General features: G+C 54.4%; 2 protein-coding genes across 5 annotated transcripts in view; one reads left to right on the top strand and one right to left on the bottom strand.

Moving 5' to 3' along the window:
* LOC134158004 (serine protease inhibitor Kazal-type 5-like) overlaps positions 1 to 22,649 on the bottom strand; it is a 110,349-nt gene that overhangs the window by 86,383 nt on the left and 1,317 nt on the right. The window lies entirely within an intron of this gene.
* HRH2 (histamine receptor H2) lies at positions 3,259 to 21,466 on the top strand. Of its 4 annotated transcripts, none has more exons than XM_062607559.1 (5): positions 3,259 to 3,464; positions 8,925 to 10,449; positions 13,138 to 13,298; positions 13,877 to 14,038; positions 21,362 to 21,466. In XM_062607559.1, the coding sequence occupies exons 2-3, from the start codon at positions 9,347 to 9,349 to the stop codon at positions 13,175 to 13,177; spliced, it is 1,143 nt and encodes a 380-aa protein (XP_062463543.1). In that variant the 5' UTR covers positions 3,259 to 3,464; positions 8,925 to 9,346; the 3' UTR covers positions 13,178 to 13,298; positions 13,877 to 14,038; positions 21,362 to 21,466. The 4 variants fall into 4 exon arrangements, with proteins under 4 accessions (XP_062463543.1, XP_062463541.1, XP_062463542.1 ...); XM_062607557.1 differs by lacking the exon at positions 21,362 to 21,466 and adding an exon at positions 15,876 to 16,124; XM_062607560.1 differs by lacking the exons at positions 13,138 to 13,298; positions 21,362 to 21,466 and adding an exon at positions 15,876 to 16,124 and having other exon boundaries at positions 3,268 to 3,464.

Consider the following 22,649-nt stretch of genomic DNA (forward strand, 5'->3'; position numbering starts at 1 on the left):
TCCAGTACGTGTCCCTGCCTTTGGAAAGAAACATTCCTGGAATAGCCAGGGTTTATGGCACGCCAAAAATACACACACAAGCAGGATGTTGCTCTGGACCTCAGCCACAGCACAGCGAGGGTCTCCCATCACTGTGCGGGGCTGCTTGGTCTGCAGGCAGGACCAGTGCCTTGCACGGTGCCAGGCTCCCATGTTGGACTCGCTGGAGCTGTTTTACATGTCTTTCCCTTGCAATATTTATTTCCCACAAGTGTGCTCTGGCTTACACGGCCCCGACAGGGAATATCAGAGATTTCTGTCATAATTCACCCCTTTGTCCAGGACAAGATTTCACTGGAAAGTATTTGTTTAAAAAAAAAGCAGCATGCTAACACATTGGGAGGGTCTCTTATTTTCACCATGTACATAATCCACTGGAAATCAAAGTCTTCAGGTGATTTAAGTAAGATACTGCCCTCTCCCATATGGCCGGGAAGGGCAGCGGTCCTTCCATGGCTTTTTAGGTTGGATTTTTCCAGAAGAAACAGCTCAGCACAAGTCCCAAAACCCAGCCCTGGATCCTCTGCCAGAGTTCACATAAATGTCTCTGAAACCCAATGGGACACCCCGCCAGCTCTGCCCAGCCTGCACTGCCCCAGGAGCAGCTCCGCACCCAGAGGCTGTGTGTTCCAGGTATTTTCTGCTCCTCTTTCCCCTCCTCCTTTGGCTTTTCCAAACCCAGCCCAGGCTGAAGAGAGCAGCACAGAGCTGCCCTTCCGAGCCCTGCTCAGAGCTGAACTGCCATATGTGGGCATAACTTCACCATCTGAAGCTTTTCAGGAGCTCCCATGTTTGCCAAATCTCGCATCCCTGTTCTAGGAGTCCTGGACTTTCCCTGTCTTCTCCTGTACTTCCCCACCTTCCAGCATTGTTAAAGCCTTCAATAACACAGGACATAGAAGACCTTTCCTTGCTATTCCCTGGCTCATTACTCACTCCATGGCTCAGCACAGCCTGCCTGGGGAATTTCCCAGTTACAAGTGTCTCCGGTTGCTGCTCACTCCATGCAGCCCAGCGAGCCTGGCCAAAGTGGCCACACTGCCAGGGCACACACTGTGGTTTGGCCATCAGGTCTGATGGGTCTCAAGTGCCTTCTTCCTTTTTGGGACCTGCCACCGCTCAGACTTTCCATCCACAGCATACACAGGTATTACATCTGCCACTTCCCAAGTTGCTTCTGTAGATGTGCAGAGCAGAGTGGTCTGTGCCACCAGGAATACTCTTGCACAGCTCCTTTTGGCTCTAGGTCCAGCTGCTTTCCTGCACCTCACTGCATGATCTGTGCAGGCTGTCCTTCTCACACCTCCAGTGCTACATTATCCAGTTAACTCAGATCTAGCACACCAGGCCATACAGCCCCTCAGAAACCCTATAGCCACCCAGCCATTGCACAAGGTCAGAGCCCTAGGACCTCCTGTGCTCAGGGGTTTCCAGAAGTGTTGGGTTCCCCCGATAACCCAGACACCCCTGCATGCCTGAGGCTGCTACACCACTGCAACCCCAGCACCCTGCATGCAGCATCCTTCTGTAGAGCTGGGACCAAGGGATCCAGCCTGGGGACAAGCAACAGCAGCCTGGCCCCAGTACCAGCCACCAGCCCCATCTCCAGCAGCTGGGGGAAGCAGCAGGGACCTTTCAGTGGGAGGGATTAGGGCAGGGAGGCTGGAGAGAGGATCCTGCCCCGGTAACCAGAGACCTTTATCCCTACATGGCACTTTCCATCCTGACACTTCCAAATGTAAGATCGCTCCTAGAGCAGAGCCAAGCGAGGGGGCCTGGACAAAATCAGCACAACAGCAACTTGAGCTGACGCAGACATTCCTCAGCAGATTTCAGTCTTGTTTTGCAGGAGGGATCCCTCTGCGGCCACACACTGCACACACCAGCCACTTGAGAAGCTCCCAACAGCCAGTCCCTAGTTCTGGTGCCCAGACACATCACAGGCTGCTGATCAAGGGGAAAACTCTTCAGCTCCAGCACATCATAAGCTTATTAAAGATAGATCCATGCTTTGGTCTGCAATGATAAACACATCAAAGGCATTTTGGTCTGTGTGCCAGTGCCACCAGTATCCCCGTTTGGAAGAGATGGAGGCTGGGATGTGCTTTCCATTCCCAGCATAGGTCACTGGGGGAGCTCAGCCCAGTGAGCGGGGGAGCAGCAGGACCTGTCTTCTTCCAGTTTAGGGAGCCCAGGGCCACATCCAGGCTGTAACAATTCAGTCCCTGGCTATTAGCTCTGAGGACTCAGAAGTGGCTGGTGGGGACTGAAGCACCTCTCTCACAGTGCATCACTGCCAGTGCTGTTGTCCCCAGGCCATGCAGAGCCAGAGGGGTGGCCAAGCTTCACTGGAGTTCTGCTGGCAGCCTGGGACCTGCTCAGCTCGAGGCAGAGAGCTAAAAGAGAAAGCAGGTCTTCATTCACACAGCTGGCCCAGCAGCTGATATTCACACAGTGCTTTGAAACCCACAGATGAAAGATTTGAGAGACATGAAAGGCTGTCACTGCCTGTTTGTCATTTGTTTTCTTCCCTCCCTGCCATCACACACGTTCAGGGGACAGTTTTCAGTAAAGGCAAATGCAGCCTTGTGGGAAAGATGCCCAGCCCGGAGCATCCCTGCCACTGATCCACCATGAGTTTCTCCCCGCTGTGGCACAGAACCCCCAGCATGTTGGCATGGGCTCCTCTTGCCACCTTGAGTTGCACAAGAAGCAAATTTATACCCCAGCATTGACTGGGCTCCAGTTTCATCCTGCTTTGCAGTTACACCCCCTTTTTCTTTATCTCTCCCCAGTGCAACTCAAGAGCCTCAATCCCCCCCTGTGGCCTCTCAGCCATCTCCAAAGGCTTGGCTTTCTTGCTCTCAGGGTGCTCACACCAAATGCAAAGTCAGGTTTGCATTAGGAGCAAGTGATGGCGTCAGGCCTCCTGGCAGCAGGGAAGTTTGTGAGTTTGTACCTGCAGCCACTCAGGAGGGAGGCTTTGCACATGGCAAAAGGGCCCTGAGACCTTAATGTTAGTGAGGAAGGTGACGGGCATCACCCAGGAAAGCAGCAGCAGGAGGCAGCAGGCATCCCGCCCTGCTCTGTGCCTGGCACAGCGCAGTGGAGCCAGACACACTGCGTGCCCCGAGCACGGCTCACTTCCAGCATTTCAAATTTGCCGGATGATAACCTCAATGTCTGAGTTCACAGCTCTGATCCCACCCACTTGTGGTCTGACTCATGTTGCAGTCACCGCGCTGCCTGGATATTGGTGCGAGGAGGGAGGGAGGGAGGAGAGGAGAGGGAGGGAGGCAGCATCCCGCAGCACACGCTTCTGCCTTCACAAACTGAGCCGCACGCACCGGGGGAAAGTTGGAGGCAACGCAGCCACCGAGGGCTTCCACGAGCTCAGGGTGGTGAGAAAGCAGCATCTCTCCCAGGTAAAGCTTTTGCCTTACTTTTCACTTGGTTGTTACACTGGTAAATCACTTTCTAGTTGAGATCTCAGAGGGGTTGGTGGGTCCTCGCTGAGGCTGGGGTGTGCAGTGGGATAGCCGGGTCAGAGCAAAAGGGTGTTGCTCATTGGACCCTTGTGCTATCATCATCTTGCTGTGCCTGGAGCAGAGGTCAGGTTGGGGACTTTCACTGGCTGCTGCTGATGGGACCTCTGAAGCAGAGAGCACCAGGGTCAGAGGGAGGACACGGGTGGAGTGTGTCCAGGCCCTGCCCTGTCTAAGCATCCGTCAGTGTGCAGCATCTCTGCCCAAGCAGCCTCCCCACGAGGTTCACTGCTAAGACAACTTCTTGCACCGAGCTGCCAGAACCCCTTTCTCTGGGCACCCCAGCCCCTCCATCCAGCCCTGCACACCCTGGCAGATGGTGGGAATCTGCTGGAGCAGGGGTTGCCCTGTCCATGGGCAAAGCTGGCTCTGTGGTACAGGGTATTCCTGGGGCAGGGTACCCGCAAGCTGGGCTGTAACACGGCCACAGCAGGGTGGATACTCCCCAGGGGTGTGCAGTGCTCACCATCCCCTGACCAGAATAAGCTTCAGCAGAGGCTGAACTCTGGGACTTCTGCTGGGAACTTGCGCAGCTCCAAGCATGCCCATGAGCCCAGCACCGCTGTTTTCAGTTTTTATCTTTTCCAGGCACCCTTCGAGTGCTCTCTGCAGATCAAACTTCCAAAATGCTGACTGCTCCGCTGGTTTCTACATACCCCTTCAGATTCTCTGCTTTCAAGGGCCCCAAACTCCCTCTTACCCACTGTCCTGGGGAGCCCTTTTTCTCCTGGGGAGAATGATGGAGGGCTGGTGACTGTGTTGGAAATTGTGTCCTGCCTCCCCCAGCCCCTCTGCTCATGCTAGAGACAGTAATTGGTGCTATGTATCAGTCAGGGTTCAGGCTGGGATGGGGCAGGCAGAGCACCAGGCTCCAGTGGAAACCAAGGAACAGGGAGAAAAGTGGGGATGCAGCCAGGCAGGATCCCACTGTCTCCCCCCAGTCCCAGAGGTGTAGAAAGGTTGCAAAAGGGGTCTGCAAATACAAGACTGCAATTGTCTGTGTGTACCTGTACGATCACAGGGTAAACTCTGTCTACAGACATGAATGAGGGCACAGGGCACCTTGAATGTGCGAGCACCCAGGAGCAGCACATCCAACAGCCTTGCCCCAGGGAGTGGAGGGGAGATGAGCAATTGCAAGGAAGATATGGAAACAAGGGAGCAAAAGCCTTCAGCAAGTGCAAGGACAGAGGCATGCTGAGGGATGCTATGGGGTGCAGCACCACATGGGAGGCATGGGGAGGAGCACAGCCCCTCCAGAAAGGCTGTTCATAAGTAGAAACAGCCCCACAACCTCACCAAAGCCCTCCACAGACAGCAGAGCAAGCTAGTTACCACATCACTCTCACATTTGTCCCCTCTCACATTGCCTTCAAGCCCCAACTCTGGCAAATTCAGTCTTGTCCCATTGTGAGGCAGAGGATCAAGACTGCCCTTTGCCAGGGTCCCTGCCATTCACAGCCCTACCCGCTCCCCACCACTGAACCCCAAAGACCCTCTTTCAGACCAGGAGAAATCCCACCCCAGCTGCCTACCTCAGCCTTGCCTGAAGTACATCTTGCAGCGTGCCCGGATGGTTAATCTCAGGAAGCACTTGGATATAATTTTAGAAAGGGCCATGATGCTCTGCTGCGAGCTCTGCAGGGCCAGGGAACGTGCTTCTCTCCTAAGTGACTTCTGTGAGCTCTTTGCTCGAAAGGAAGCTAAAGCAGGAGGCAAAGAAACATTTCAGGTCTGCCTGAGAGCAGAACCATCCTGGACAGGCTTCGTGCAGAGCCTCTGCTGAACTCACAACCATTGCTCTTGGTTCCCTTTTGGGAAGCAGGAAATGCTTTCCAAAGACAGGCTGCCACGTTCAGACGCTCGCCGAATGCTCCTTTCTGCCTATGTACCATGCTGATGTACCTAGGCTTTTAACAGATTTTAAACAAACCTATTTATTATAGAACCAGAACTAGAAGTGCATGAATGGAGAGCAGCACATGTACTACCTGTGCTGCCGGAGTGGGTGCTGCATCCCATTAGTCTTGCAAAAATGTACAAAGGGCTGAAATAAACAATGCTGAAGGAAAGGATGCTGAAAGATGGGGAGGAGGAATAAAAGGCTAAAATGCAACAGAAACATCCCATGGGTAAATCACAGCCCCCTCCCCAGAAGAGATAATTGCCATTTCAAAAGGGAACACAGTGGATCAAATGTAACATGGGCTGCAACAGAGCAGAAAATGTCTATTCAGGCAGGAGAAGGCAGGAATTACTATGAGAGTTATAAGGAGGCTAATGGGGAGACAATAGTACATTAAAATGGGAAGATCATCAATGCTCTGAAGAAGGCTATTAACAGAGTTCTTTAAAAATCAGCCTAAAGAGAAATTTTATTTAATGGTTTTCATTGGTGATCTTGGCTCAGAAAATGGGAGTTTCTCTAAGAAAGTGCATTGGTGGGAAATCTGGGAGAAGTTTTGAACAGGACAAGGGACTAAGTACTATAGGAGAAGAACCAGAGGATCCAAACAGCAACAGAAACACAATGGACTGGCATGAGTTCACATGCTTAGGGACTAACAGCAAAAATTGCTACCCTAAGCAGCTGAAAACACCATAGGAAAACTATCTGGCTTTTAGGGGACCCCAGGATAACTGCAACAAAACAAATGCAACCTGACAAGTCCTCACAGCAGAGATAGCATCCATCACAGCACCAGTGCCACAGGAAAAAGCACTGGAAGATGACCCAGAAGCAATGCCCTGCTCTGGTCCCCCAGTGTCAGGAGGGTGATTCTGACCCAGGAACAGGTCCCAGCTGTGATAATGAGGGTAATCAGGTAAATGTAAAGGCTGCCTAGTGAGACAGGGCTGGAAGGATATCATTTATTCAGGCTATTGCTAGAAACCCTGCTATGGGAAACAGCTGGTCCACTCATACATCAAGGAGGAAATGAACTTGCTCTGCCAAAATGCAACAGGAGCAGAGGACACAGGACCTGGAATTAAAGGTGGTGACCTGAGCAGAAAACCAGAGGCAGATGTGGAGTCTGAGAGGGCTGATGCTCCAGGAGAGAGCCCCAAGCTAAGTGCATTGCTGCAGGGACTGTGCACTGAGGTCAGTGGGCTGAGCCACAGCCGCTGTCTACACCAGCCCTCCAGCCTACAAAGCCATGTCCAGAGGCTGTGATCATTCAGGGGAATGTTTCCATGAGATAATTTGCCCGAGGGACACAGGAAAGTGTCTCACACCCCCGCCACAGTTTGGGTTGCAACATCCCACATCTGAGCTGGCAGGTCATGCCCTGTCCCATGGAGAAGCAAACTCCCAAGGGTTTGCAGGCAGCAGAGCCCTGAAGCCCACATGTGCGCCCTGACAGCCAGTCCTCTGCAGGGATGGGGACACCTCTGTCCCCTTCATTTAGGAATCACTGCTCCCTTCCTTCCACAGCTCAGCCCAGTGGCTCTATATCTCACTCGGGAATGCTTTTTACTCCCTGACTTGAATGGGAGCAGTGACCATTCCTTGCCCTCAGCTAATTAGAAAAAGCAGTAAGAAAGCTGTTTCTGGCCAGGTGTGTGGCACAGGGCTGCCCCATGGCACTCCCTGCACCATGGCAGTGCCAAGTGTGCCGATGCATTCAGAGCTGGGACCCACCAGCAGAGCCCGGGCTGAGCCCTGGCATGTGAGCTGCGAGAGCCCATGTGAGCTGCGAGAGCTGGTGGCAGGAGCAGGTTGTTGATGTGTGGTGAAGCAGCCATGTAGGAGGCTGTGATCCACCCACAGCATTTTCTAAGTGTGCTACTCCCCCTATAATTTATCCTGCCATTTCCACATGTTGGGAGCAACGAAAAAACATCCCTTTCACTTGGAAATACCGTTCTCCAAGAACAACCTGTTCTCAGCGTTGCCGTCAGTGGGCAGGCAGCGCTCAGCTTGTTCCACACTGCTTTTGTGCAACGAACAAAGAGCTTTCCATGGCAAGAGCCTGCGCTGCAGCAGGAGGTGAGGAACCACTCCGCGTGCTGCCGCCGCAGCTGAAAGTATCACAGCCCTCTCCCAACAGCCTTTATCCCAGCACCCAAATTCAGAGGACCCCATGGCTGGCAATGAATTTGCTCTGCTCAGCAGAACACTTCCCATGGGGCAATTCATGAACTGTCATTCACTTTCAGCTCCTTTAGAATCAGCAGGGCTGCAGGTATCATCTTTAGTCTCACAGGTCCTCTCTCCACCACATGGCTCCTGGCAGTTGGCGGTTATTTACTCATGCAGTCTCCCTGGTATACTCTCTCCCTTGGCCCCCATGCCTTTAACCTTGAATCAAAGACATAGATCACCTGAAGAGTTTTTCAGCCTGTTCCACATCCTTATCTTGTTCTTGCAAGGCGAGTTTGACTTTAAAATCTCACCCTGCCCTCTGCCAAGACTGGACCTATTCTTTCTTCTGTTTGCTCCACCACTGTAGCTTGTTGCACGCTGTAAGGAATCAGTTCTACCTTCCTGCACAAGCCTGTGCACCACCAGGAAGGGCTTCACCACTGCTCCATGGGCTATGGGAGCCTGGGGAGTGGGGTTCTGCATCACCCATGAGGACCGGCACATCTCTCCCCCACCAGCACAGCAGGGAGAGTGAGGAAGACCCATCCCCTTGACTAGGAGATCACAGCTGCAGCACAGGCAGCTCCATGGGTGTCCCAGCACAAGCAGTTGGACTCCTCAGCCTGCTCCCAGCCCCTATCCCTCTTGTCACTTCAGCTGCAGGGAACAGGACCTATGAAGCTGTTGGAGCCCTTTCCAGCCACCTCCTTCCCAGGACATTGCACCACTGACAGATGGGTTCCTTTTACCTGCAGGGACCTGAGGAGAGTGAGGATTTCCTCTCTGGGCTGCAGGAGCCAGCACAGTTGCAGATGGTAGGGACCAGCACAAGGCATGGACTTCTGCAAAGTGCAGATGCAAAAGCAAAGTTTAGCAAGGCTTACAGCCACACTTCAGAAATTACACAGTTGTGACTAATTTTGCTAGATTGCATAATAAAAGCACACTGCTTTCTCAGGAAAACTCTTTCCTCATCCTCCCAGTCCTCATTTTTGTCATAAGCTCGTAGAATCTTGGTGCCTCTAGAATCCCTGCCCTTCCCTCAGCATCCCTACTACATGCGGGCACCCCCAGGGTTGGGGGGGTACAGCTGCAGAGACATGAGCGCCTGGCTGCCAAAGGACTTTCTAATACAGGTTTAAGTAGGCTGAAGCATCCAAGGGAGGTGCAGGCATCCCATTTCCAGAGGGGTTTGAGGGACAGCTCAAATAACCTTCACTCGCTGCAGCTCTGTGTTGGTGCTTTCTTCGCAGGCTGTCCTCAGCAAGTGGCAAAGCTCTGTCCCAGCTGGAGCACTGCAGACCACTGTCACCAACCAAACATGCAGAGCACATGAGATCCCTTGGTTGCTCAGAGGAAAGGAGAAGGCAGCAGAGGAGAAGGGAGCAGTTGAGACCCACCAGCAGCTGCCATGGGGGATTGGCTCCAACACTGACCTCGCAGATGGGGCCAACAAGCATAAGCAAGCCACAGGGCCACATCTTTCCCTGGATCATGTCACTCTTAGCATGCAAGGAGCAACACTGAATGTGTGAATTGACTCTGCAATGTTCTACAAGGTCACTGTAGGTCCAAGGTCACTTTGGAAAGGGCTCTAGAGCTGCCTTGTAGAGGCTCACACCAAGAAGCTTTGGAGCCAGTGAGAGCAGGACTGCTCCATCCATGCAACTGCACTATGGATCCTTGTTACAACCATACAAGCTCTCAAAAAAGGATGGACTTCCCCTTGCAGCTGCTAGTCGGATCCTGCCTCACCATCCTCATCGTGATCACTCTCTGCGGTAACATCATCGTCTGCCTGGCCGTCACCCTGGACCGCCGGCTCCGCAGCCTGACGAACTGTATCATCGTCTCCTTGGCCATCACCGACCTGCTGCTGGGCCTCCTGGTGCTGCCATTCTCTGCCTTTTATGAGCTCACCAAAGACTGGCCCTTCGGCAGCACCTTGTGCAACATCTACACCAGCCTGGATGTCATGCTGTGCACAGCTTCCATCCTCAACCTCTTCATGATCAGCCTGGACCGCTACTTTGCTGTCACCACCCCACTCCGCTACAGCCAGCTCGTCACTCCCTCCCGGGTAGCTGTGAGCTTGGCTGTTATTTGGACCGTTTCACTGATGGTTTCCTTCCTACCCATTCACCTGGGCTGGAACACCAATGGCACAGCAGTCCAAAACACAGTCCCCAACTGCAACAGGGAGTGCACACTGGAGGTGAACCCTGTGTATGGGCTAGTGGACTCACTGCTCACCTTCTACATCCCCCTGGTCATTATGTGCATCACCTATTACCGGATATTCAAGATAGCAAGGGAGCAAGCCAAGAGGATAAACCACACGTGGTGCTGCAGCAGCAACACCCACATGCCGCCCATGGTGAGGGAGCACAAAGCCACCGTGACACTAGCGGTGGTGATGGGAGCCTTCATCGTGTGTTGGTTCCCCTATTTCACAGTGTTCACATACCGGGGGATGTGGGGGGACAGTATGGTGAAAGGCACACCCATGTCCATTGTCCTCTGGCTGGGCTACGCCAACTCGGCCTTGAACCCCATCCTCTATGGGACACTCAACAGGGATTTCCGGGTGGCTTACCAGCACTTGCTGCACTGCTGGAAGACTGGGGGCCCCATGAGCTCTGGCCTGCCTCCCCCCCAAAAGGCCCATTCCAGGGGCAGGAACTGCAGTCAGAGCCAGGGCAAGCAGGAGGGCAAACCCCTGAAACTGGAGATGAGGAACGGGAAGGGGGTCTTGCTGACCGATGGAGCCCTCAAGAGGTAAGAGCCTTCTCACGTGCGGGTCTTTGATGGTAGGTCCATTCCCAGAGAGGAAGGCAGAGGTGGGGACCCCACGTTGTCCATGAACTTTTAAGCAACAAGCTGATGCCCCAGCAGGAAAACCCTTGCCCAGGCAGCTCTTGCTCTTCGCAAGTCACTCAGAAATTCATCTGAGCATCATCATTCAGCACATCCCTCCATGCTGGCAGCACAGCTCCAGTACTCCAGCTTCACATGTGGCTGGCTAGTCCTGCAATCGTCACCCATTCACAAGGAACACAAAACGTCCCTGGGTTTGTTGGGTAATGGGGACAGTTTTGCCATCAGAATTAGCTGTACAGAATGGGCACAGCCATTAGCTGCATCTGCTCCCAAAAACTGGACATGTCCCACTCTCTGCTGGTAGGCAGCCAGCAAAGCCTGGGCACACAGCAGAGCTTGGGAAAGTGACCGCCTGTCACAGAGGACCAACAGGGTGTTAGCCATAGGGCACAGTCAGGCTGCAAGTCCCTGCAGGAGCCAAGATCTGGGTCTTCAGCTCCCTGCTGAGCAGCCCAGCAGTCCCCTTCCCAGGCAAGCCACACACCCTTAGCATTTCGGCTGTCAGTTTGCATCAGCAGCAAATTTGGCCAACAGCAAGCTCCATTCCCATCTCTGGAAAGGGACAGAAACAGCCAGAATTAGGTTGGCAAATGATCTAAGAAATACAAATACCCACATAAAGTTAGAGCCAAAAATTCCCACAACATCATCCCAAGCATGTCACAGGGGTCAGGATCCGCAAGGCGGGTAAGCTCTGTGCCAGGCGGTGGCACCAGTCCCCTCCATGGGCACCCATGTCCCCCTGGGGCTGAGCCACCCACACACCACCTTGCTCAGGAGCATTCACCCATCTGAGCATAAGGAGCACAGAGGAGCCTGCCATCTGCCACAGTGCAAACTGCTGCTCCCAAGACTTTAATCGAACTCTGAGGCAGCTCCTGATAAGCAGCCCTGAAACTTTCCATCCATTGATAAGGAGCCCTTTGGCTCCCTGTACCCCGTATACCAACAAAGGAGCCGTGCTCGTGCTCTCCTGCAGCACATGCTCTTGATCCTGTCCCAGAAACACAGTCTCAAGCCACCAAAAGGAGAGCATAGGGAGGTGAACCAAAGGGCAGAGCCATCCAAAAGGCTCAGCCGACATCATGCCTCCCCTGGGGCTCGGATGTACTTTACCAGGGCAGATGGGCAGCTTGAGACAGGGGAGTCTGCCCCAGGAGACACGGAGGGATGGATGAGTGTGAACAAATACAATAACACAGCTTCTGCAGCTGCCTTTTCAGTTTCTGAGAAACTAATAAAGGGTGCAAAGGTTTAGCATTTGGTAAACGTGGTAGCAGGTTATATATAAAACATACGGAGAGCACGTGCCTGGCATGGTAGAGGTACTTCTGCAGACAGAGACAAAGGAGGAGCTGTGCTGTCTACTTACACAGAAGCGCAGCTCCTGGGCAAACCAGGAGCTCACCACTGCTGCTCTGCAGCCAGCCAGGGAGAGCTGCAATGGGGAATGGGGCAGTGGGACTTCCCTACACAGCGGAGAGGGACAAGAGAAGAGAAACATCAGTGACTTCTTAAAGATCTGCCTTATCACAGAGGGAGAATATGAGACAGAAGGAAAGAAAAGGGGAAGAAAACAGGTTTCTTCTTCCCCAGGCAGAGGTCAGGGTCATTTCCTCCAGGCTTTCCCAGTTAGACAAGGTCCCTGGTTCCCTGGAACCCTGGTTCCCCACAGGGCCTGATCCTGCTACAAGACTTGTATTCAAAGCCCATGCTGAGGTCAGCAGCAGCCAGGGGACCTCTGTCCTCTAGCTCTGAGCATGCAGGTGCCTGGCACCAACAGAGCAAAACCCCCAGGGCAGAGACCCAGCATGTGGCTCCAGCCTGTCCTCACCCTGCGAGTGAAGCTCCCCCACTGCTCAGCTCAGCCCCTATGTGCCTCCCAGCTGGATTTGCTCCCAGGGGTGCAGGAGGCTGGAGGGATGATGGTGAGCAGCAGCCGGAACCACAGCGGTGAAGATACCTGAGAGATAGGGACCACGGGGAAGTGAGAGAGGAAGACTCAAGCACGGGGATGTTTTTTGACTGTTCTAAATCCAGAGATCTCCTTCCTGTCCCCAGCATCGCTGCTGTGGTTTCTGCTCGCAATAGATAAGAGTTGCTTGAGCACTGAATGATCAGTTATTGCTTTTAATTTCTCTACTTCTCTCCTTAACCTGCTCACTTGTGCAGAACTGATGCACCAAGGATCACATGGGGCCCCTTCCAAATCTTTTTTCCATAGTCATATATACAAACATCTGCTGTTGGCAGATGATTTGGATCAGCTAATACCACAGAAGACAGGTGGGCACAGGATTTACCTGTACACCAAAAGCCTGGCAGCCAGTTTCATCCCAAGCACAAAACAAGCTGGTTCCTCTCTCCCCTTTCCTTCTGCGCAGTCTTCCCAGTCATCTGCTCTGGATGTGTTAACAGAAAAAGATGAAAATGAATCACTCCACAGACTCATGACCCCCCAAATAAGAAGGGCCAGAGTTAAGAAGAGCTCTGCTCAGAGCAGCTCCACAGGGTCATTCAGGGGAAAGCACAACCAGCAACATTTGAACCATTGCCCATAATAACGATGTTCTTTCCTGTTATGAGGCATAGAGAAAAGACCAGCAATCAGGAGTGGGAATACTGAAAAACTACAGCCAGTCTCAGGGGCATCAGGAGCAGGAACAGAGTGAGAGTCACCACTGCCTTGGAAATCAAAAGGCCACAGGAGCACCACAGCCATTAAGGGGCTGGAGGCATTTCCATGGGTAAGAGCCAAGCAGGGGTGCAAGAGAAGACAGCTGCTCCTATCTCCCCACCAGGCACTAAAAAAGCAAGGCAATTCACTTTACACAAAACCAGTAAAGGGAAGCACTTCTTGCACCTCAGGAACCTGCTTCACTGCAGTGGGACCCGACTCTGAGGAGGATGCCGAGCACTGAGCAGGACTGCAGGTTGTGAGACCAGTCCCTGGGGTCCAGAGAGATTAAAAGCCTGAAGGAAGGAGCATGCAGCACAAGCAGGGAGGTATTGGGCAGAAAACACCAGAGCTGAGCAAGTGGCTCTGGATCACCCTCTTGCACATAATCAACTGTGCTCAGGGGCAGGACGGTGCCCACAGTGTATGGGCAGAGAGATGGCAGTTTCCACAGGGCAGGACCAGTGTCCCAGGTACAGGGTGCCTGCCCCAGCCTGCCTGCTGGCCTCAGAGGGGTCAGACACCAGGCAGGCAGTACCTCGTGCTCCACAGAGCAAAGCCAGGCTCGACCAGGCTGGCACTGACCAACTGATCTCTTCATTTTCTCTCTTTTCTTTCTGTCCCCATGTACAATTTAACCCTTTCCAGTGCCAGAGCTCTCCCATGAGCCTTAGCCAGCCTCCTGCCCTGGGACCCACAGCTCCCAGCCTTCAACTCCTGGCTGCCCTCTTCCAAAGTCCCATGAGGTTGAAAGGACAACACTCAGTTTTCCTCAGGGAGCAACTCGACAACAGAGGCGAGGGCTGCAGGGTGAGTATGGGGCCGGGGTCACTGCATGCAAAGAAGGGGAAGGGGCAGCTCTCCCTGCTGTGGCACCCACTGCATTTTCCCTGATCCAGCCATCCCACTGCAATGGTACTTGACGCAGAGGGTGGTACCATCAGAGGTGCATCCTCACTCCTCATTCCAGCACCATTTGCTCCCCAAACCCAGCCACAAGCCCAGGGTAGGTGCACAGGGCTGTGGAGGTGTGGGCTCACACAGCCGCCCTGTGATGCTCCAGTAGATGCCTGCGTCCTGCCTGTCCCCCCACACGCTGCAGAGGCAGCTGTGTTCAGACCATGGATTTCCAGCACACTTCATTTTCATGCAAGCCTACATCGGCTCCACATAAATTGCAGCAGCTTTCATGGGGATGCTGGCAGAGCTCCCATGGTGAGGGGCTGATGCTGCTGCTCTCTCCCAGCGGTGCTGGGCTGGAGGACATGGCTGCTATGGATGGAGATGCCTCTCAGTTCCAGAGAGCCACTTAGTGCAACTCTTCTCAGGGAAGAGCCAGGCAAGGTCACCCTGACCTCCATATTCTCTCCCTCCAGTGTTGCATGCTGATAACCTGGGCTCTCCTGTGTTGACTGTGCCTTGGAGGGAGAAAATACAGCCACTCACATGCTGGAAGCTAGGTACACTTGTCCTTGCTGCACACTGAGCACTTCCGACCTTACCCAAGGTCATGGTGACGGTGAGAGCTGGTGCTGCCTGCCTGCACGTGCAGATGGGGCTGCAGCAGAAGAGCACAGGGTCCCCTGCCCTGGGGCACAGCATCAGCCTGCACGTCTCAGAGGGTCTCCCCATGAATCAACCTGGAAATGTCACCGCCCGTCAATAGGAGAATCAGTGCCTTAGAAAGCAAGGAGCAGGGCAATGAGATCCCCAGGGCCCCATTAGGCCCTGCTGGGCTGCAAGTCCCACAGTGCCACATACCAAGGCACAAGCATCACTCAGCAGTGCAGTGGCTGCTCCCCAGGGTGGCATCAAGAGGGAGCAGTGTGAAACCACGAGCCTGGAGGGCACAACAGCTCATAGAGAACCTGCCAGGCGGCAGACACGGTGCTCACCCCCCCCAGCAGCGTATACACAAGGCAGAGTCATCTCTATTTGCTGTCATTTCCCAACAGCAGGGGCGGAGGGGATGCCAATTCCAGCTCTTCTGCTTCATGCTTTCCCTCTCTGTGCCGCACATATGTTCCGAAACACATTTAGTTTCTGCGAGGCAAAGGCAAAATACCAGCCATCCCTGAGAGGCTGCTAATCTAATCAGCAGAGTAAAGCAAAGGCGGTCTGGGGGAGAGGTTTGCAGGAGATCTGAGGTCCCGGTGTGACCACAGATTTCCTCCCTGCACCACGGGGGTGGGGACAGGAAATGTCACCTTGCACAGGGCACCAGCCTGAAAAAGTCCCCAACCCATCTACAGGGGCAGGGAAAGGGCCGTGAGGAAAGGAGCACCCAGGAGCACAGCATCACCAACCCCAGGACATTTACTTTTGCCAAGCTATTTGCAGAGGAAAAAAACCCACCACTGCTGGGTGGCCCAAGCAGATGACAAAGAAAGCCACAAAGCAAAGTGATGTCACTCAGAGGGATGCCATTCAGTGGGTCCTGGAGCCTGCTGAGCATTGCCCAAATGTCAGCACTCAGCATATAACTGTGCTCCAAGAACATCCTCACAGCATCGCACCACAGTCCCTCCCAGGCACAGAGTTCTTAATGCAGCATCCCTTACGGTGGGGAGCAGGAAAGAGGAGAGCAGGGAGAAGGACCCACCTGCATCCTGCACAGCTATTGAATCCCCTCTCTGTTCCCTTGCAGGATCCCTGCTCTGGCAAACAACATTTGCCCTGTCCGCAAACACTGCTGAGGAGCCTTCACCTGCCCAAGGGGGTGTGTTTGAAGAGCCCTTGGAGGAGCTGCAGAAGAGCTTCTCTCCTGCCCCACTGAGGCCGTGACACCTCCAGTGTCAAGCCCCATGCCAGCAGGCAGTGGTGCCCAAGGAGCTGGGTCAGCAGCCAACACATATCCCCAGCAGGGCTGAGCTAGGAGTGCCCTCCACAGACCCCCAGGGCACAGGAGGGTGAAAGGGGATGTGGTCTGTGATCAAGGTCTTGGTGTCAGAGACACCAACCTAGGATGGAGAAGGGAAGCACAGACACTAGCTTCCCTGGTACCTTGTCCAAGGGACATACCCATCCCTCAGAGGGGCTAGAGGTCCTGGCAGAAGTGAGGATGATGTAGCAGGAGGGCTAGGCATGGTGAATGTCAGCAGCTGTGAGTTCTGGATGTCCTGCAGCACCTGTACTTGGGTAAGACTGCCTCCCACACTGGGGAGGTTTTGACATGATTGGTGCTATCCCTGCTCTCTATGACTACTTTACATGCACTGTTCCAGCCCCACTTCAAGAAGAGTGTCCCTGGAGCCTCCTGGGAAACATTGAGCATCCAGGGTTTGCCCCTGGGCTCTAGCTTCCCCAGCAGGATCCAAACCAGGATGTTTCTGCACCGAGCCTGTGCAGAAGTAAGTAATGTTATAAAAATCTATTTAACACAGCGAGAAAATGAGAAAATTGATTTCTTTGGGCATGTTTTGACCTGGGAAGATCTTGTCCAGCTATACCCTGCCGTGCCACATCCATCCCTCTGCTGAGATAGAGCCTGGACACGCACAGCACAAACTCCCAGGACACAGGCTGCAGCTGCTCCGGGAAGGGCTGGCACACACACACAGCATCTTGTCCTGTGGGACCAGTGAGAGCACCCCCGCGCACACAAACCCCAGTCCCTGAGCTTGTAAGAAAGAGGCAGCCAGCAGCGAGGACTGGGTAGGACATGAACGAACAACGACGCATTGCTGTGCTGTAAGAGCTTTTCTCCTGGACCTGACCCCCACCACCCCCAGGCACAGCGCGCTCGCTCCGCATCACACGGCATCCCCGGAGCGCAGCGGGGACAGGCAGAGCCGTGTTTGCAGGACGCCCCCGGGAAGGGAGGATGCTGAGCCGGGGGGGTGCAGGAGGGGCTCCCTGCACGGCGCCAGGCAGGAACGGTCCCTGCTCCCCGAGCGTCCCGACCCGAAGCCCCCCGCACCTCCCGGAGCGGCGCAGCCAGGGCCCGGCCGCAACCCCCGAGGAGCGGGGCTCTGCGCGGCGGCAGCGCAGGCTCGGAGCTCCCCCTGCTTGCTGCCGGGGACAAGCCTGCCCGCCCGGCCCGGACACGGCGGAGCGGAGCCCCGAAGCACCCCCGGCTGGGGCAGGGCTCCTCCCGAGCGCCACTGCGGTCCCGCTCCGCTCCCCGAGCCCCAGCAGCAACCACAGCGTTTGGTTTCAGCCTGAGCAGGGATGCCCCGCAGCAAGGGGTTGCCGTGGCAGGACACATCCCCTCCCCAGTATCCCCCCATATGACCTCAGGACAGGTTGCTACGAGACCCCTGGGGAGAGGACCCCACCGCGGAAAGAGAAATCACCTCATCAGCACTTTCCATTGCAAAGAGGCAGGAAACAAGTCACTGCAGCAGAGCAGGCAGAGGACTCCTCTTCCCCAACCCAACCAGACAGGAACAGGCCTTGCATCGCCTGTAGCATCCACGTTTCACTCCAGCTCAGAGAGGAAGAACTGGCAAACACACTCCCAAACCCCTGCCACCTATGATAACAATTAGAGACTTACCTAATTGCAAAAATAATTGCAATTGAAGTGTTTAATTACCATACTAAGCAGGAAGAGCCGTTTCTGACTGTTCCAGTAGCATTCCTTATCCATCAAACAAGGTTTGGGGCTTGTTTGGGTGTTGGGGTTGGTTTTTTTTTTGATTATTAGATTGCAGCCGTGGGGGATAAAGAGATTTGCTAATTAGGGTCTTGGAGAACAGCTACCAATTCACAAACACTTGCTTTTAATTTCAATACTAATGAGGCTGGAAAGGGGAGAAATCCAAAATGCAGAACATCTGTGGAAGTTGCTGTCTGCTGTCAGTGCCCCCGAGCCCCTCATGGGGCTGGCAGAGGCCTGACACTGCTCAGTGCATGCACCAGTCTGGAGGCCATGGGGCTGGGTTGGCTCAGTGCTAGCACAGGCAGGGTGAAGCTGCTGCTCCAGGTCGATGCTGTCACTGCAGCCACCGTACAAGCTAATCCCAGCATTGATCATCTGTCTGATCCCCCCAGGGACCATCAACCACGGTGGCTTTCTCAGTGATGTGCTAATCCCCATCCTGGGGCAGCAGTTCCAGCCCCTGGGGGTGCAGCAGCAGGAACTTCTCCAGGTGACATTTGGTTTTGCTCTCCCTTAAACCAACAACAAAAGAGAATTAATTTTTCTCTCCAAGCAGCATTTCTGGGAGGGAAGAGAAACTGCTTAGGAAGCTCCTACCCAACATCTGCTTTCTCAGATAGGAAATATCCCCCTGCTAGCAGTGGGAGCACATACAGGGACAGTTGCCAAGAGGATGGGAACATCCCATCCCCCTGTCCCTGCAGGGCACAACAGGAGCTCACACTGTCCTGATATACAGGATCCCATCCTCACCCTGCTCCACCAACGGCCCCAGGGACCCGCAGTGCCTGGCTGGCCTTCTCTCACCAAACCACCTTTCCCGTCCTTGCTGCAACTGTGGGTAGGGTCCAAAAACACGCAGAGAGGAGACACAAGGAAGGGGAGAGGCACATTTGAGACAGGAGCAGCCGCAGGGCATCCAGGCATCCCTTCCCAGAGGAGCGCAGCTGAGGAGCGGTGGCTGCTGTGGGCTGGAGGCGAAGGAGGGTTTTATTTCTTTTAGACAAAAGGGAAACATCAGTAGAATGGGAAAAGTGTGTTGTTTTTTTTTTTTCAGACTGTCGTGTGTTTAAACACAGAGCAGAGAGAAAGGCAGCTGACAGCCCTGAGCAGTCAAAATATGAGAAACTTTGTGTTAGAAAACTCAAGGTTTCATTTTCTGGGATAAAATTAGTTTTGGGGCCACTCACCCAACAGTTTTAGAGGAGGATCCAAGCCTCTGAAAAAGGTTTTGGGACCCATTGCCTCCCCCCAGGTATAAATCTTTCCATGCCAAACCACCTTGAAATCAAGGAGAAGCACTCCCTTCCAGCCTGAAGAAGATGACCATGAAGACAGCAACACATGGTGCCAAGGTGCCCTCCTGGCCTGGTCCAAGCCCTTCATTGTCACCACCCATGAATGTCAAGGCTGACCCTGGCCACTGTCAGATGGTGGCCATGGGACCAAGAGCATGGTCATGGCACTGGGATAGTGGCCATGAGACGGGAGAGGGGACAAAGCCACTAGAGGGCACAAGTATGATAGAAACATCTCCCACATCAAGGGACTTCCTGCTCCCCCAGGGCAGCAGTTCCAGAGGTCCCCAGAATCCCCCATCACCCCCATCTCCAAAAACGCCCACCCTTAGCTGAGTTCCTGCTGGCCCCAGGGCTCAGTGTTCCCCAGTGTCCCAACTGGGGCTGCACCTGGACACAGAGACGTGTCCAGAGAGCATCATCCCAGACAGCCGAAGCCCCACAGCCCTGGGTGGTGGCAGCCCACGCTGCATGGAGGCCATGCCTCCAGCATGGGGCACCCACCCAGCACCAGCCTGACCCTGCATACCAGCCATCACCTTCTTACACCCAGAAAACAGACCCTCTCCCCACCAGCACCTCACCTTCTCCTGGTGGCCCAAGGCGCATTGCACAGGGCTGGCTGCAGAGTCAGGTGCTCCTGGCCAGGCAGTGAGATGCAGGTCCTGCAAAGGAGCACCTGGCCACCATCAAGAGCCATGTCCAACATCCTTCTGTCCTTCTCCTTTCTCCCCCAGAGCATCCTTCAGACAGGCGCTCCCGTCCCTGTGCCTGCAGCCGTCACCACTTACATTATGCTCCACCACCAAACCAAACACCATTTGTCAGACACATGCCAGAGCCAGCTCTGCTGAAACAGATGCCCCTGTGTGTCCCACATCAAACATTGCAACATCCACCTTCCCGGTGTGCCACCATACGTATGTGCACACATTCATGCTGCCCCGTAGGGGTTTGCTGTCCACAGCGCAGATGCACTTGATCACAGGCCACCATCTCCCAGCCTATAGTCCTGCTCCCAGCCAAATGGGCACCCTGGGACTCCCTTGTGGGTGTCTGAGCTGCTGTCAGCACCGGGGCTGCCCTGTCACGTCCCAGCCACCATCCCCGGGCAGGGCTAGCAAGGTGCTGCCACCCCAGTAGTGTTTGCACAGCTTGGCTTCCGGCCTGATCTGCTCTCCCTGCTTCCAGCTCCCACTCCAACAACAGCAACAGATCTCCCTGTCAGCAGGAGCCCAGAGCCGCTGGAGGCAGAGGCAGCAATGCCCTCCAACCCCAGGCACACAGGGGCTGATGCTGATTATATGCAATACCAGCACTGATAATTAATTTCTCAGAGGATGAATTGCTCAGGAAAGCTCCAGAGCGAATGCTGTTCTTCCTACCACACACTCGTCTCATCTACTTGGGTTTTAACAAGCTCCGAGGAGAGGGAGAGGAAAGAGCATCTCCCAATGAACACCCTACCTGGGCTTAGGGTGTCTGCGGGGGGTCAGGATCTCTCCTGGGGCTGTTCCCTGGGGCCATGCAGATGTAGGCAGAGCAAGAGGATGCACTGGCACTGCCTGTGTCCCAGCAGTCAGGAGACACCCAGCACCAGCTATAGTCATTGACCAACCCCCTTCCTGCAGCTCCATATACCTGTGACTCAGCCCACATCATGGGGATCCCAATCTCCCTGTGGGACCTGCCCATCAGACCATTGGGATCTGCTCACCCGCCCACTCCCCAGGCACTGCCCACCATCCATGGGGTGAGTGAGGGATGCGGCTGTGGGGCCAGAAGCTCGTCCCCTCCAGCCCCATCTCCTACAGCAGCACACGGCACGTCTCCTCTGGGTGCTGGCAAAAGGCTGTGCTGGATGCAAATTCAGAGCGAGAAACCCCTGCAGACAGCACTATTATGCAGGGCTCTCCATCCCTTTTGCTTAATGGGAGGTATTTTTCTGTTTCATTTCCCTTACCCTCGGAGCTGAAACAGCCTTTCTGCAGCAAAATGCGCCAAGCCAAAGAAACCCTTCTCTCTTTCTAGCTCAGAAACTCTCCTCCCTTCCTCCTCCACCAGCAGAAATGCCCAGCCCACAGGCCACCCCCTCCTTGGTGTATGTCACATTGCCAGAGGGATGAATGGTCCCCATCCTGTGTCCTTGTGTTGGCACCACATCCTCGGGCTGCATTTGAGTCATTCATCCTCATTCCCCAGGCTGAGATGTGCATCCATCCTGTTCTGCAGGAGAGCCAGACCCCCAGAACCCCACAAGCACAGCAGCGGGGCCAGAGTCCCTTTCCCCAGGCAAGGACCCATGAGCAGGATGTTGGGACTGATGTCTAGTGAGGATGCAGGGGAACACCTTGGGGACAACAGGACAGAGGTACCAAGGGGGCTGCGGGGTTTTGTTCTCTCCATGCAGGTATTTGCATACACCACAGAACACAAAGCATGCCCTCAGCTCACCTCCCCAGTCCCTCCCCAGCACGCTTCACTTGCTTGGCCTGCTTCAAGGCTGAGTTAAGTCCACCATTCTTTACTGGGTAATTAAGCTCTTAATTAACAGGCCGGTTTCCCCTCAGAGCCCTGCCAGCATCCCTTGGTCCCTCTGGCAGTCGCTCCCTGACAGGGCAGATGCTGTGGGGCTGGGGATGGCTCCCAGGCGTTTTTCCCACCCCCTCTGCACTCTTTCCCTGACATCCTGGCCCTTGGGCACCATGACCCAGCCTGGAGGCAGGAGCCTGCTCTGAAAGTGGCAACAGGGCACAAGTGAAGCTGACACATGTCTGGGCTCAATGTGATACCCTGGAAGAGAGGGGCAAACAGGGGTGAGACATTACAAACCTTTCCAACCTTGACCATTCTGTGATTTCCACCATGAGTGATGCTAAAGCCTGAAAACTCCAAGACCAGAAAACTTCCCAGTTCATAAAGGTTCTTTTTAAAAATCAGTATTCAAGATGTTTCTGCCTAAAGGAAAATATCTCTCAGTAACCTTTGCTACCAGCTGGTCCCCTCAGCCCTATTCCCCCTGCTCCGGGACTGAGCAGGGAAGGGAGGCAGCACTGCTGTGCCCCAAACCCAAGCTGGTCAAACCATAGGGGACAACACAGGGACCCTGCCCCAGGCTCCCCAGCACAGAGAACCACAGCAAACCAGCAGCGATGAGCCCCTGTCCTCAGTGATGTGGCAGGGGTTGCCCTGCAGCACTCCAGCTCCTGCGTGTTCATTACGCGTCTCCTTAACCATGAAGAGAGGGTGATCCTCCTGCCGGGGCAGAGCTGCTGTCCCGTCCATCCCAGTGTGGCTGGGGATGTAGGAGGTTGGCACCAAGCAGTTCCCATCCTGCCGCCAGGCCAGGGTGGCTGGGTGGATGGGGAGAGGCAAGTTTGGCTTAATCCAAGTAGAAGCTAATTGTGTTTCATTGAGGTTTTATCTCTGCAACTGGCAACACGCTCCTCCAGGAGATTTAGTGGGAAGTTGTCTGGTCCCTGCCAAGAAGGATGATTTTTATTTTTTTTTCCCCAGAAAG

This window comes from Pezoporus occidentalis, unplaced genomic scaffold (genome assembly GCF_034315485.1).
Source record: "Pezoporus occidentalis ecotype Australia unplaced genomic scaffold, CSIRO_AGI_Poc_V1 ctg124, whole genome shotgun sequence".
Classification (NCBI taxonomy): Eukaryota; Metazoa; Chordata; class Aves; order Psittaciformes; family Psittacidae; genus Pezoporus; species Pezoporus occidentalis.